At 40.3% G+C, this 15676-nt stretch overlaps 1 protein-coding gene across 18 annotated transcripts in view; it reads right to left on the bottom strand.

The window, feature by feature from the left end:
• Nucleotides 1-15071, bottom strand: part of ppfia1 (PTPRF interacting protein alpha 1) — a 40871-nt gene extending 25800 nt beyond the window's left edge. For 8 of the 18 annotated variants that reach the window (XM_044104119.1, XM_044104127.1, XM_044104101.1 and 5 more), the window contains exons 1-5: nucleotides 14013-15070; nucleotides 8683-8952; nucleotides 1315-1416; nucleotides 900-1064; nucleotides 746-820 (exon numbers count right to left, since the gene is read on the bottom strand). In XM_044104119.1, the coding sequence (XP_043960054.1) occupies nucleotides 746-820; nucleotides 900-1064; nucleotides 1315-1416; nucleotides 8683-8952 (612 nt within the window). In that variant the 5' untranslated portion in view covers nucleotides 14013-15070. Of the gene's footprint in view, nucleotides 1-745; nucleotides 821-899; nucleotides 1065-1314; nucleotides 1417-8682; nucleotides 8953-14012 lie in introns of all 18 variants that reach the window. The other 10 variants (XM_044104204.1, XM_044104221.1, XM_044104212.1 and 7 more) reach the window with 3 other exon arrangements.
• Nucleotides 15072-15676: the final 605 nt, after the last annotated feature.

The following is a 15676-nucleotide window of genomic DNA, read 5'->3' as shown; positions in this document are numbered from 1 at the left end:
GAGACAATCAGGAGAACTGAATCTTATTATATTTATATCATTTAGTGAAACATTTCCACAAAACATTAGAGGGATGCATTTCTCTGATCTAAAAATGAAAAGGTTTGTTTCTAGTATTTTTGTCAATAAATGCCACAGCGGGATGTCCGCTGCCATCCGGGGTTTATGACCTGCACTGTGCCTCAGTCGGCTGATAAAACGACGCTACTGTTTGGTTGTTTATTAGTGGAACTGGAAGAAACACTAAAAGACTTTACATCGTAACTGATAACCAACCAGTGTGAACCTGAACCGATGACAGAGGTTCAGAATCGAGTGAAAACTCTTCAGACTTGGATTCTGACGGTCAGAACTGTCATGGCCGACAAAAAGACGAGTTTACAGCAGAGTTAGTAATGTTAAGAAGCAGTATCCATTTGTAATAAACAAATAAACTATTTAGTGCATTAATATGATTTCTATTCTGATAATTATGTGCAGCATATATCAGAGTCTGTGCTCGCTTCAGATAAACTCCTCATCGTTTCATTTTCTCATCTGTCAGTCTGTCTGTCCCCTGAAGTTGGTTTAAAGTTACTTTTCAGTTCTCCTTTAATCTCTCCAGAAGGATTTTACATTTTATTTCTTCTACCTCAAAGTCACACTGACACTTTATACCTGAACACAATCACACTTGGCCCTCATAAATGAAGGACACGTCTCCAAACTTGTTAAAGATTTTTAGAAGGTTTTCATGTTTGCTTACTTCTTTGTGTGAGATGGTGAGTTGCTCCTCCAATGCACTGCATCGCTCTAAAGCAACACGAAGTCTCTCTCTCACCTTAAAACACAACAGTTCATTTTCAACTGGTCAGCAGGAACTCCTGCTGAAGTTTCACTCTGCAGGACGTTCGTTGTACCTTCTCATCAAGGGCTTTGTGGTGTTCAAAAAGTGACTTTAGAGCTTTAAGGACCTCCACCTCGCTGGAGACGCCAGCAGGAGACTGCGCCTGCCTCTTCACCACAGTCATCCTCAGACTGCGCTCATGACGCGACACCAGGCACTCCAGGTGCTCCAGCAGCAGCTGCAGAGAGAGAACATGCTAACGTTAGCATCCGCTAAGCAGGAACCACGTGTGCATCAGCAGAACCGCTGCATGTTGTGAGATTTGTTGTCTGTAGCGGGAAATTTGTGATGATTAAGCAGCTTTCCACATGGGTGGGTTTTGACAATACTTTGGATTATAAGATAAGCTGATTGGAGGAGCGTTGTTATGACAGCCGTCTCCAGTCCAAACAGAAACAGACAGGAATTTGCCAGGTATGTTCACTCACCCGGGTGTTGTTTCTCTCTGCCTTCAGCTCTGCAATCTCCTCCTCCTTCTCCAGGAGCTGCTCCCGGTAGATGTTCACCTCCTTCGTCAGAGCAGCAAACTCCTGCAACGTGAACACAGAGTCTGCTGAATGCATGACAAGAAACACAATTATTCACTTTAAAACCTAAAATCTGAATCAAATGTGTTCTGGTCTGCATGCAGATGTTTACACACAACCAGTTTCTATTCGGATGCTCTCCTCTCATCAACTCATTAGTTCCTAATTAGTGTGTTTTTTCCAGCTGTGTGGTGTGCAGCCATCCCACAGTAAGCCGCAGCAGATAATTGCACATTCCTGTGTCTTCATAAAGTGGCTGACAGTCATGCTTACATGATGAGCAATGAAGCTTCACACAACAAGCTGAGTAAAAACCAGAAGTTATCTGATGGCGTTTCAGAGAAGTGATTCTCTACGTCCAATCCTGCAGCTCTCAAGTTTACATTACTCACATATTTCTCAACATAAAACGCATCTGGACACACATGCAGCGATCTTGGTGGTGCTTTTACAGATTACATGCATGGCTGGGCGACTAAAGGATGAGCTGTGCTGATTTTCTTTGTCCTGCGGCGAAGGAACGGTGAGTGGCGAGGCCTTGTTGCACTGAATCTGACAGTAGCAGGAGGGGGGGGTTGATCTTTTCTTTCACTGCTACAGAGATTCTCCCTCTCCTCCTGTCCAGCCTCTGAGCTCTTCCAGCAAACTGTCTGCAGCACTGAAGGAGTGAGAGGAGTGATGCTATTGGTCAGAAGGAGACACCCGGTCTCTCTGCTGGCCAGTGGGAGGCTTTTGAGCTGAAGGCCCCGGGGTAATTACAGAGCTGCTCACTTCCTACATTCCTGCAGAGTGGAAATGAAGTTTGGGAGAAGAGTATCTGTTCTTAGCATAAAGTCAGAAAGTGGGGCTGAAACATCTGAAGTGATTTCAGGAACAACTCAAATTTCAGTCGAGAACAGAAAACTCAGCCCAGACATGAAGAGCAGGATCTCAGAAACAAGTTGGTTGTTGGTGATTTCAGAATATTTAACAGTTTATTTGAAGACCATCGATGCTGCAGATTTAAACAGCTGGGACTTGATCACTGTTCATGCTGGTGCTTTTTATTCTGCGGCTGCTTGGCAGAGCCTCACGTTTTGGCTCCAAACTAAGATTTTCTCCTCTTTTGAAATGGATCCGCCGCCTTGTTCTCACCATAATCAACACTAGATATCTTTGGATCTCTAATGTTGGAGTTAATGATTGTTCTGTTCACACATTAAAGAGAAACAAAACTAAATCCCATCCAGAATCTGATCCGGTTGGAGGATAAACACCAGGAGCCATTTCTCTCTCTAGTGCTAGCCTAGCACGTTTTTGGTTGTATTTACCCAGAATGCTGTGCTCTGTAGTCCACTTCCTGCTTTTGGTCCACTTGGCGTTCACATATGCATTCAAATTGAATCAGAGTTCATTCAACAGAACCCAGACTGAGGTCTGGAGGACCCGTTTGCTTGTTTGTTCACATCAGAGCTTGATTGTGTGTTCACACCCCCCCAAACGAACCAGACGAAGCAAACCGAATGGAGTTGGATTAAAGTGACTAAACGTTGCTGGTGTGAGTGAACTTGACTTTTGCCACAACAGAACAATAAAGATTGTCTTTGTTTTCACTTCTGTTCATAGCAGAAGCTCCTTCATAAGCTTAGTCCGTTTGTCTGAACACAAACATTCAGAACAGCAGAGAAAACAAGTTATAAGCGAAATTATCAACCAGGCGAGTCAACACAGAATGAAAATACACTAAAATAATCCTTTAATCCTGTTGTATTTTGCAGACATGTTGCTTTATTATATCAGGTAAATTTTACTTTAACTGTAAATCCTCAGTGGTGACTGAGTGACAAGGTTCTGGTTCTGGAGGGTTCTCCAGAACCAGAACCTTGTCTCGGCCTGATAACAGCAGCCAGTGGCGGTAGATCAGTAACAGTCTGGTTAGAAGGAGCTGCTCTATAAGCTGTAAGACCGAGGAATGGATTAAAGGGAGGGGAGCTACAGGGATATGTGTGCCAACCTGTTAAAGGAACAGTACAACACGGCAGAGGAACAATCCTTCCAGGGAAAACCCAACTCTGACCTGCAGCACCACACTTTCAGACTTCACCCAACAGGATTCCTGCAGAGGCAGGGGTCTAAACCAGCTGAGCATGATGCATAATGCAAATGACTGCATGCATGATGAAACAAAGGCCTTCTGGCATCAATCATTAATGACGAGTGATATCTGCCATCGGTCCAACGTCTACAGACACTAGCTGCTCTGCAAGCATTCGTCCGTTTGAGTGTTGGCTCTGTGGAGAACTAGAGGAGCCGTCAGCAGACTGTTCAGAGGTGAGATCAGAAGCAACAGGCTTCCCACCTCCTGCATAGTGACTTTAGCCGTTCTTAAAAGCTTAAAGCGTGCGCTGAAACGTGACACGGTGCGGACAGCATCTGTTCTCCTGTCAGGGGGAAGACCCACCTCCAGAAACCGGTCAGCGACAAAAACGACCGAACAATTAAAACTACAGTCCTCTGGGTTGATGCTCAGTAAAATCCAACATTTAATGAGCTCTTTTTATGAGGTAAAATCAACCAATTAGAAGTGAATTAAAAAAATCATTTTGATAGTTTTTTGGATGTTGTGTTAGTTTATTATGAATCATTTTTTGTCTCTAAAAGTGCTGCAGAGTTGAAGTTGTTATTCCTTAAATCCTGGGTCTCAGTTTGAAGATCTGCTCTAAAATGACAGTCAAAATTAATTTAATACATCTAAAAAAAACAATAAAAAAAAACAAGATTTGTTGGATGGATCTGGTATGAAAATAAAGGTAAGACTCCAGAGGTCTGAAAATCATCAATCATGTTACCAAGTGAAAGTAAATGAAGATGGGAAAAAGTGGCTGCCTGTAATATGAACATCTCTTTGATCCAGAACCTCTAGCAAACCACAGAATAAGATCTGACCGTTTCTGGACCAACATTTATGCACAAAAGAGAAGTTTTGGGCCATTAGTTGAAAATTGCAAAACTTGTAGATATGAGTTTGATATTTTCTGAAGAGTTTGTATTTCACCATGTTTTCATTCATTTCAGTTCATAGTGGGTCAGCTGATTCTTCTGAAATATGACAGATTATAAACCCTGATCAAACCAAAATGACCAGAACCTGGAAACATGCTGGGAAAAATGAGTAGAAACTAACTTTGACCTCAATTGATGGTTTGTTTCAGTTCCCTGCAGCTGATTTAGTTTAAATAGAAACCAACAGATTTAGTTTCTCACATCTTATACTGGATGATCAGATTTGCAGAAACTGAAGTGGCTCTGAAAAGCTCACCAACCAAAACGCATCTGGCTGGAGCAAAAATAAAACCAGAACCAGAATCATTTAATTAGTGTTTGGTATAGTTTTACTCTATTTTTAACCAACAACATCATTGGTAGAAAAAAGGCTGTGGTGCACAAAGGTCATACGCTCTGTAGTATGTGTCATTACATCACTGTGTGTCTGTCCTTGTTTACACAGCAGCTGAGTCACACAAGCAGCAAAAAAAGGCCTTTGTGAAGCTGCAACTGGTCCCAAACAGAGACGGTTCAGAGATCAATGCTTGTCCTGATAAATAGCAAGATGGCTGCTCAAACAACAAAAACCCAACACTGTCTGACCAGAGGGTTCAACTTTCACTCAACCGTTTAGAGGCTCTCCTGTATCTGAAAAACAAGAACGGGTCAAAAGAGTTCGGTTCCAAGTTGAGAGGAAACAATAATTTGGGTTTTCTGATCCAGCAGAGATCAGAGTTTCTCTCTCAGGCGTTCAGATTGAGCTTCTTTTGAAGTTTGTAACATTTGGTTAAAGGACAACACACTGTGACTTTCATGTCCAGTGGAACAAGCCGGCCTTTGTCTCTCCATATCACCACTGGGCCACTCTCCATTCAGGCCTTTGTGTCACAGCAGACATCTCAAGTCAGAGAGGGGAGAAAACACCAAAAACCCAACAACCACGCATTGGTTTTATTAAAATTATGCAACGACTCTGATGACTTTTCACCGGTCACAAGAAGTCTCTTTCACTTCCTGTTCTCACTGGGAGTAAAAGTTTCTCACCCTGGAAAACACGTTTTAAATGTGCAGAAAACAGAAACTAATCAGGCTTTTCTTTAAAGTCTGATCTGCAGATTCTGAAACTGGCTGGTTCTGGTTTTCTTTCTAGGGCCTGAAACAGATTTTTTTTTTTTTTAACTCCTGCCAAGAAAATGCTAATCTTGCATGTTTCCATTGACTGGTTTGGAGTGAATCAACCAAAGAGTAATTTCATCACACATTGACATGTGGCTGTAATAAACAGGAAGGTGAGATTGCAAACTAGTTAAGATCACCAACCTGGGAAAAACTGAGGGAAACTCTTCAGAGTTTCATGCCTCTGGTAAGGCACGGACCCACCATGGATGGGAATGTTTCTTACGTCAAAATTTATTCTGAAAATGTGTCTCCATCTTTTTAAGAAAAGCCAAAAAACAATCAAATGCAAATTTTTAACTTTTTCTGATTAAACATCAAAACGTGCATAAAGAAACTTTAATGGAAAAACGGTTACGACTCTCTGGTGTCTGCCGCCTCTTTAAAGCTCTTTCTGCTCCACTTGGCTGTATGAGAAGTGCTTTATAACGACTGGTTGACTGAAGACAATAGATGCTGAAACCAGCATTAGTGTAAATACAGGTAAAAACGGAACAACCCGCAATAAACAAACACTGGAAATCATCTGTGTCTGAGGCCCAGCAGGAGCTGCTGACGTGTGAGAGAGTCAGACTGGAATGTCTCTGCATTCCAGTCGAAGGATTCGCACCAAGAGGGAGGGAACCGGAGAAAAACCTGGACCTGCCCTCCACCTACAGCCCTGCATGGCACTGAAACACGTCCAGAACCTTTAAATCAGCTCCAACCTCCAGAACAAACCCTTCACACATTACATCTAACATGTATTATTGAAGTGCTCTAATGAGTCAAACGTTTGGATGCCATAAAGTGTATTTTGGATGAAGGTTTGAAAACAACTGCAGCTGTAAAGAGAAAAGCTCCTGGATTATCAGAAACCCACAGGGAGATTATCAGGACGAACAAGTGAAAAGTAGGAAGAAATCAAGGTTTTATCAGATATGTTGAACACAGCTCCAATTAGTTTTAAACTGAGTGTTTGTTCTGATATTTGAAGTATGTGAATGTTGTGAGGCCTGGGTAACATGAGGAGGGATTAAGGAACCTGGACTTGGCCTGTAAAGCAGATATAAAGACTCGTTTTCTGTAGTTTTATTAGTTTCTCTCCAGTAACAGAGTTTCAGATTTAACATGAAATACAAAGAAAGCTCTGCAACCTGAGAAACAGACGAAAAACTGTTTCAAGTTTAATAAGACATCAAAGTGCAATAAAATCTGAATAATAGTAGCATAAAAGAATTATACTATTCTTTATGCTACTAAAGAATAGTAGCATAAATACTCAAAATAGTTTTTGAGTATTCTCATTTTACCTGCCACATTGCAGCAGACTTGAACTCAATCTCTAAAAGCAGCCCAATAAAACCTCAACATGCAGACGAAAGTGTCTCCAATAATTTTATTCAGCTTTTCACTCTAAATAAATCCCTAGTTCATCATCAGTGGTTGAAAAAATCTGTCCACAGTTCAGCAGATTTAAAATGTATTTCTGTTTCCAGTTCATGATAGCTTGCTGACCCATTAGCATTATGACCCATTAGCATTATGACCCATTAGCATTATGACCCATTAGCATTATGACCCATTAGCATCACCCGTTCATCTCCAGGAAGCTTTAGGATGTTTTCCCTCCTGATAGTCCAGTAGACTCGGTTCTATTGGGACTAAAACTGCATTTTCTGCTCCATCTCCATCTGCTGGGGTTTTCTTTCTCTCTGCTCTGAGTCAAACTAATCAACCTTTGACCAACCTGTTCCCCTCCACACCTGTGGGGGCGCTGCACCAAGAACCACTGAAGGAAACAAGAAAACCTCAGAAGAAGACACTGACAAACTTTGCTTCTTCACCAAATGGAAACTAAATTGGAGGCGTCAGATTTTAGTGTTTGGAGGATTTCTCTTTAGTCTTTGGCCCATTTCTCTAGGCTAACACGTTAGCTTTGGTTGTATTTACCCAGAATGCTTTGCGCTGTACTCTACTTCCTGCTCTTGGTGTAATCTCCAGTCCACTTGGCGTTCACATATGTATTCAAACTGAACCAGAGTTCACTTCAACTGAACCACAACCGAAGTTTGGAGGACCAGAGTTTGATTAGCTTTCACACCTCCCCAAACGGACCGGACTTTCAAGGCAAATGGATTGGAGTTGGATTAAGGTGAACTAAACAGGGCTGGTGGGACTGCAGCCTTAATTTTGCATCATTTCCTACAGATCCATTCACAGCTGGGACAGCTACCGGTCCGTCACTTCCATGTCTTGATTAGTCAAACATGAACCAAGAAAAGCCTCACCTGGATGGTAACTCTGCTCTAATGGAGAAACACTCAGCCTGAAGTGCAACAGTAACGGATGAACAGACTTTCTGTTGTGTTCTCCTCTGCATAATTTAAAGCAGGAAACCTGAACCCTTCGTTATGAATATAAGACCCTGCATGAGAAAAACATGAGTAATTCATTTAACAAAGACCACAGAACAGATGGATGAAGACCGGGTCACAAGTTCTGCAGCACGTTATGCAAACAGATGAAACAGAAGCATACAAAGGTCCCAATGAAACATTTATATTCGGGGGTTTCTAATACAAAAATACTCTGTCAATGTCAAAAAATCACTTTCACAACTCTGGTGTTTCCATTAAATGAAAAATGTAATTAAACTCACACTTGAATATGTTCATGCAATAAGTCATTAAAAACACGCCGCACCATCATCCTGCTACTACTACTTCCTGTTGTCATCTTCTTCATGGTTTCTGCCAGCGGCAGCGTCTGTGTATCATGTGAAGTGAATGATTTGTTAAACCAATTTCAAAACGTCCAAAAACCACCATCAAAAAACAAGTTTTTTCAAAACAGCTGTTTCCATTAAACAAATTTACTTTCAAAATGTCAAAATGAGCAGGTATATTGTCAATGGAAACGCAGCTGGAGACTAAAGAAGAAAACATGCAGATGTTGCACCTAAAGTCATGCAGCTATAACACTATAAAGATCACTCTGTCAGGATCAAACTAACCCCCCGCTGTGGTGTCCAGATGTTAACGTCAGACCAACATTAATGCTAAAACCTGCTGTAACGTCTCCACCCACCTGTGGTAAAGCGGTGTTGAGCTGCCTCTGCAGGGAGTCCCGTTCATGGCTGACTTCATGCAGCTTGCTCTGAGTCAGGCCCAGGTTCTCCTGAGTTTCTCTCAGCGTGTCCAGGAGCCGGTCCCGCTCCTCCAGCATGGACACCATCAACGACTCAAAGTGACCCTCAGAGTCGGACTGCAGCGGCGACCCGGAGCCTCTGCGGCCGCCGCCGTTCCCGCCGCCGGGCCCTTCGGTCTCACTGATGGTGGGCATCACCTCACACATCATCTGCACAGCAGCAGGGGGTCAGAAACACAAGCAGGGAAAGAATGAGGTGGGGAGCATCAGACATCAGTAAAATCAACTCATATTTAAATAAACCATGTTAAATATTTAAGTTTTTCAGTAGTGAGAACAAATAATAAACCCTCTGATGCATAAGTGGGTCCTGTGTGTGTATGGATGGATGAATAAATGCACATACATACACACACAGCACAATAAAACACAGACACCGATGTTAGCTAGCTTGGTTAGCCAGCCAGTTTCTCTTTCTGTCTCCTCCTCTGAGGGTTAAAACCCTTTGAAACATAAAGAACCAGCGTTTTTAGAAAACCCTGAAAGAGTTGCATCTTCTCCCCAAACCTACAGTTTTATTTTATTATGTTCTAAAAATGGCTCTTTCTGAACAGTCTGAAGTTTAATATGTGGAACATTAAAGGACATTTCTATTCTGATATCCTTTTTGCACAAAGGATATAACTTTGAGTATTGAATGCAATACTTGAGTGCAATACTCAAAATACTTTGAGTGTAATTATTGCCCTCAAAGTTGTGGAATAATTGCACAACTTAGAGTCAGTTGTGTAATAATTTTAGCCTATTAACTCCTTATGTTTACTGTTTGCTCCATTTCTTTTTGACACAAATAATTGTTACTCCTAAGGGACAAACAGAGGATCATTCTGGTTTCCATTACCTGCTGTGTTTGCTACCATTTACTTCCTGGTGCCTCTCAGTTTTCTCACATTGTAGGAGTTTTTATTTGGCAACAAGTTTCAGTTTACTGTTGGTATTTTCCTGGACGTACAAAAACAAATTATGTTTGAAGACAAACTTGGATCTGGTGCATTGAAAACCTATTTTTTAAAGTCTAAACGAGGATCTGGGCTTTGCAGAAGAATTCAGCAGTCGTCCTGAACAGGATCATATTTTCTTTAGTGATCAGCAGCAGCAGAGAAAGTTGCACTTTGTTTAGTTGCTTCACTATTAAGTAACTGAGCCGTCAACTGATTAACATCTTCCTGTGTTGACTCGGACCGCGGCAGAATGGAGCGGGATCAGCTGATCCGAAATCATTCGAAAGGCTTTTTTACAGGAGAACTCAGACAAGCAGCTTAAATCGTCTCTGACACAAAGACATTCAGAGGATCACCTGCATCACCGCCTCAAACATCAGAATCAAGGAACAGCTTTTCATATTTACTAACATTCAGCAAACTGAAAACTGTTGGACCTTCAATAATAATGTAAAGTCATCCAACAGTTACTAGGACTTCCTCCTCTCACAGCCGCCACACTGCCAAAACTAAAAATATCCTTTTCTAGTGAAGCAGAAAAACTAGTTCACACATCAGTCATTAAAAGGCAGAACAATCCGTGATCTTTACCATCAGAAAGTCCAGAAAAATCTGCAAAAAGCCCTGAGCTGTAAAACGCTGCAGAGGCTCCTTGTTCTCCACTGGAACCAACAGAACCAGCTCCCAGTTTACCGGAACCAGATCCCAGTTTACCGGAACCAGCTCCCAGTTTACCGGAACCAGCTCCCAGTTTAGCCCCGTCTACTTTATAGACCAGGATTAAAACTTTCCTCGTTGATGCAGCTGATAGTCAGGTTTACTTTATCCTGAGCTTCTCTATAGCTACAAACTGACCATTTCTCCTCATGCCGTTTCTTTCTCCTCATACTTTCCATTACCTGCTGTGTTTATTACCATTTACTTCCTGGTTCCTCTCAGTTTTCTTGTCCTTTAGGAGTTTTTATTTGGCAACAAGTTTCAGTTTAGTGTTGGTATCTATTGCTATTATTAACTACGTACTGCTGCCAGTTTACTCACTTTTTCTTGTTTCTGTATTCTGTATCTTCTCAACTTCTCAGTCAGTTTACTGATTTCATTCTCAGATCCAAGATACGACTTCTGAGACAAACAAACTTTGTCTGATTGGTATGTTGATTATTTAATCAGATAATTACAGATAATTCAATCAGCAAATTAAGGTGAGGGTTTGGAGACTAAAGGCACATTTTACTGAACATCAACACAGTGGAATAAATGATCAAAGTTTATGTTTTCCTAAAAGAAGTGAGGTTAAAATAATTACAGAAAGGATTAACCATAAAGATCAAACTAAAGTGTCACAAATATAACCGTTTACTAAGCTTCAGGGTTTCCCTGCAGAAACTTTGCTACGCCTGGTGGCTTACCATGTTTTGGAATTAAAAATGTTTAAAGTTGACAGGAAATTTGAAAATATCAAAAGACAAACATTAAAAAGCCTAAAATAAACAAAAACAATGCTCAGCCTGGTGGGGTTAAAGTCCAGCTTGGTGGCCCGCCAGGCTTATGATAGAAACCTGAGCTTAAATTTCTAATAATTCATTACACAGATTTCCCAACACTAATGTCAGCATCAACATTTCTCCATGAGTGATCAGATTCCAGAAACTCTGGAAAGTTGAATGACTAAAATAAAACTTTGCTCCAATCTGACGGTTCAATAACCTGAAGAACAGATTAAAAACAGTAAATATCTGTTGTTGTTGTTGAGCTAATATGCCAATTTATTCAATAATAAAGTTTTTTTAATTGAAAATGTTGCTTATTTTGCTGATATTTCAATTGTGATTAATCAATTACAGATCCTGGAAGTAACTCGATTAACCATTTGAATTAAGCCCCCCCTCACCCCCCTACCACTACTTACTTATTTATAACCAAAGAGTAAAGAAGGCTGAGTTCACCCTGGTTTTAAAGCTTTGTTTATGAAATAGTTCAAATCTTGTTTCTGCAGATTTGAGATAAGATAGTGACTAAGTTCAAAAGCATAGCAGAGATGATTTGATCTCCAAACTTTAGAGGCCGGATACAATCCGTCATTCCAACAACGCATCGACTCAGAGGAAAAGGAAAGTCAGATCATCTAGATCTACAAACTGTACCAGAGCAAAATATTTTATCGAAGCCGACGTTCAGCGAAGAACTGAGATGACAAATTGAAGAAGCCTGGAGTTCATTTAAAGATGCTGCTTTAGCAACAGTTGTGGGGGATTTGGAGCCAGGGGGTTTACCTCCTGTACACGCCGAGCCGGCACAAACCCGAGAATCATGTGAGCTGGATTTAACATACCTACATGAGCAGCGGCAGCAAACCCACCATCGGCTGAGGGAATTTAAAACAACCCTGATCAGTCAACCAAAAACTCCCTCCTGGAAGTGTTTGCCTTTGACACACACTAATTAACCAGACAAAACTGACCGTGTCAGCCATAATTAATTGAAATCAGGAATTGCATGCTTCCAATAATAAATGCTGGTTGTGGTGGACTGAGCCAAACTTAACCTAATTTACTGGAAGCAAAAACCCTGAACCAACGCTTCATATTGAGGTCAAGCCACTCAGGATCAGCAGTGGGGGGGGGGAGGGTCGCTAAGCATCAATGGGAGGTAGCGACAGATGGTGAGCAACTCTGTAAAGACACGCTGTACGTCAAAAACTAAAGGTAACAAATCAGGATTTGGATAAAAGACGATACAACGTTTATAAAACTTCTAACCAATTACTAAATAGAGAATGGTTTTAACTGTCTGAAGGACTGAGTGTAAAATAAAGGCAGAGTTGATGTTCTGCCTTTTATTAGCGTTCAGGCTTTTTCCTGGATGATTTTTACAGATGACTGGTTTTCTTTGACAATTCTACTTAAATCTGCTGAAAATCTTCTGATCGAGGAAATCGTTCTGAACAAGAAGGAATCACAAAATGATCCTCATTTACTCATCAAACCATATTTACTGCTTCTACCAACAACTTTTCTAGTTACATTCTTGACATTTTAGTCCAAAACATTCACATAGTTGGGTTTCTTCTGTACTATGAAACATAATCAACAGAACAGAAGCTGTCCTCTGGTTCAGCAGCTCCTTTATGAATGATTGTATTCATCACACTGCAAAATAGGTGTTTATAATCAACAAACTGCCAAGAGTGTTTATAACTAGAATAATCCTGTCTTTAGTGATTCCTGCACCTAAAGTTGACACAATAATTAACTCTGCTCTGCAGTGAGCTGCCATCTTGCTTACATAAAGGGTTTCCTCACAGTTTTACTTTTTATCCGACATTGTTTAACATCTGGACAAAGTCGGTGTATAATCTAGATCAGATTATCCTAGAATAAATACCTGTTTGAGTTCAGAGTTTACCACTTCCAAAAGAAAAGGGAATTTAAATGTTTGATTTTAAACCAAACAAGCTTCAAGAACCTTGAGTCCAGTTTGAAACTCAAAAGTAAAAAAATCTAGAGGCCTAAATTAGAAAAACAAAATCTTTTAGTAACTTAAAAATCCATATATTGGACAAATGGTCAAAATGTGATTTAATAATCTACATTTAAGTGCATCATTTCTAATATGCAGACTTTTATCTTTTACATCAGAGGTCACAACCCCTAAATCAGTCATTATTAGACTTTTTTTAATTCAAAGTAATGTTTTCAAATGCATATTAAAATGAATCCAACATGCAACAAATTGATAAAATGAGGCATAAAATTTATATTGCAGTCAAAAATGCAGACATTCACTGAGAAAAAATCTTTTACATTAAAAGTTTGGTAACTTTATGCAAAATAATACTTTGTTCATATGTTTAAATAAATAGAAATAAAGACTCTGCATATTAATTGTATTGAAAGCACAGTAATAAAGCATGTTTTATATAAAGCCTAGTTTATTGTGGAACAATATACATTGTTTTTTACCATTAGTTGAAGGTGGGATAAAAAAACATTAATGAAATAAGGACTGTATGTGATTTTCCACATTTAATTTTCATTCTTCTTTACTCTAGAGTAGAAAAGTGATTTTGATAATCTAAAGGAACTGACTGGTGAATCTCTACTTCTGTTCATCTTCTCTTAAAGCTGAAATCTGCAACCTTGGAAGTAAAACATGAAGTGACAGCTGGATCGTCAGCTCTAGACATTTCTGTTAAAACCTCTGGAGAAAAGGAATAATGGAACATCCAAAGCCCAGTTCAGCACCATCCAACTACAGTGACACATAGCTCACCTTTGCAATTTGACGTTAATCCAAACTCTTTTGTAATCCACGTTTTGGAGATAAACTAAATCCAACTCTATGGAACGGTCTTCAACAATATCCAGGGTTATTCGGGAATTCTTAATTCCGTTCAGGTGTTGGGATTAAGGCTGTGGACAAGTCCTTTAGAAGGGGGGAAAAATAAAATTTCCTTAAGGCCTCAGACCCACACAGAGTGAGAGGGGGGCAGTATTCCAACTTTGGCCGGCTAACTCCGTGTTAGCACGCTAGCTTCCCGAGTGAGCTGGTGATTCGATGATTGCATTCCTGGATTTGGAAGTAAAGTGTCGATCTTTGCACATCAAAAACACACAAGCACCCTAAAATATAAAGTTATTCTAATCGAAAATAGCATTTCATAACTGACAGATACACCGTGATCCAGTCAGGTGACGTGGAAACTGTTGCTGAGCGGCTAGCTAATTTGAAACAGAAATCTTTGGCTTGGAGTCAGTTTAAATCGACAGCTACTAGCCTGCTAGGTAGCTAACGCTCACTACTTTTAATTTATCAACAAACACGTAATACTCGGTTTCGTATAAAAGTACGCAACATTGTAAAACATATACTATAAAATCTATTTCAAAGTGTTTAAAATGATAAAATCTTGAAACAGGTCTCCAAAGCTGCCGAAATGAGGAAAGTATCCAGCAGCGTTAGCACCTCGGCTAACGTTAGCTTCCCGTCGATGCGGCTGCGGAGCGGCGTCACCACATCACGGCGCAGCTCCGCTTCCACTCGGAAACTTCCAGCCAACACCGGCCCGTTAGCGACGGTTTTCTCCGTCTCGACAAACCCGAACTTTAATCCACTCCCTTCACGGGGGTTTCGCTTAGTGTTTCCGACCGAAATAAAAAAGGTCCGTTGATCCGGTCCTGTGTTTTAGCCGTCGCCACTGCCTGGCAGCGTCGGCAGTCCGTGAGAAGTAGGAGCCTGGCAGTCTGCGGGAGGAGAGCGCTTCTTCCCCCGCGGTGGGCTGCCTGGAAACTAGAGGAAAAGGAAGAGCAGCAGCACTTTCAGTTCCTGTGAGCGCTCAGGTAACGACCACACACATTCAACCCGAGATTTTCCCTGGGAAATGTTATTTATTGTGTTAATATGCTGGTGCTTCTCAGGAATTTTATCACCCAAAAGTTATTTTCCTTTTCAGTTTTTCAAAAATAATTAGAATGCAGAGGTGGGAATTCAAAAAATATACTCAAATAAGAGTACTACTTAATTATTTTTTTAACCAATTGAAAGTAAAATAAAAAAGTCATCCAAGGAAATACTCAAGTAAAAGGAGAAAAAAGTTTTTGGTAAAAAAAAATTAACTCATCCAATAGACCAAAATCTAAAATATTGCGGACATTTGGCATTTTAAAGGCCAAAATGAAAGTAATTCATATAATTACCTATAACATATAATAATAACAATAACAACGACAACAACAATAATAATAAAAACAGGCAAAATAAATTTTTTTTCAATACATAGGAAACTTTATAAAAAAAACATTTTTAGTAAAGTGGTAAATCTTTGGTTAAAACAAATTTGTTCTTCATTCAGTGAAGTTTCTCACAGTGGGCAGTGGAGTCTGAAATTTTACTGAAGAGTAACGATACTTCACAAAAAATATTACTGACATAAAAGT

Source organism: Gambusia affinis, linkage group LG02, assembly GCF_019740435.1.
Source record: "Gambusia affinis linkage group LG02, SWU_Gaff_1.0, whole genome shotgun sequence".
Lineage (NCBI taxonomy): Eukaryota > Metazoa > Chordata > Actinopteri > Cyprinodontiformes > Poeciliidae > Gambusia > Gambusia affinis.
Note: the sequence above shows the minus strand (reverse complement) of the source record. Positions and strands in the feature narration are given on the sequence as shown.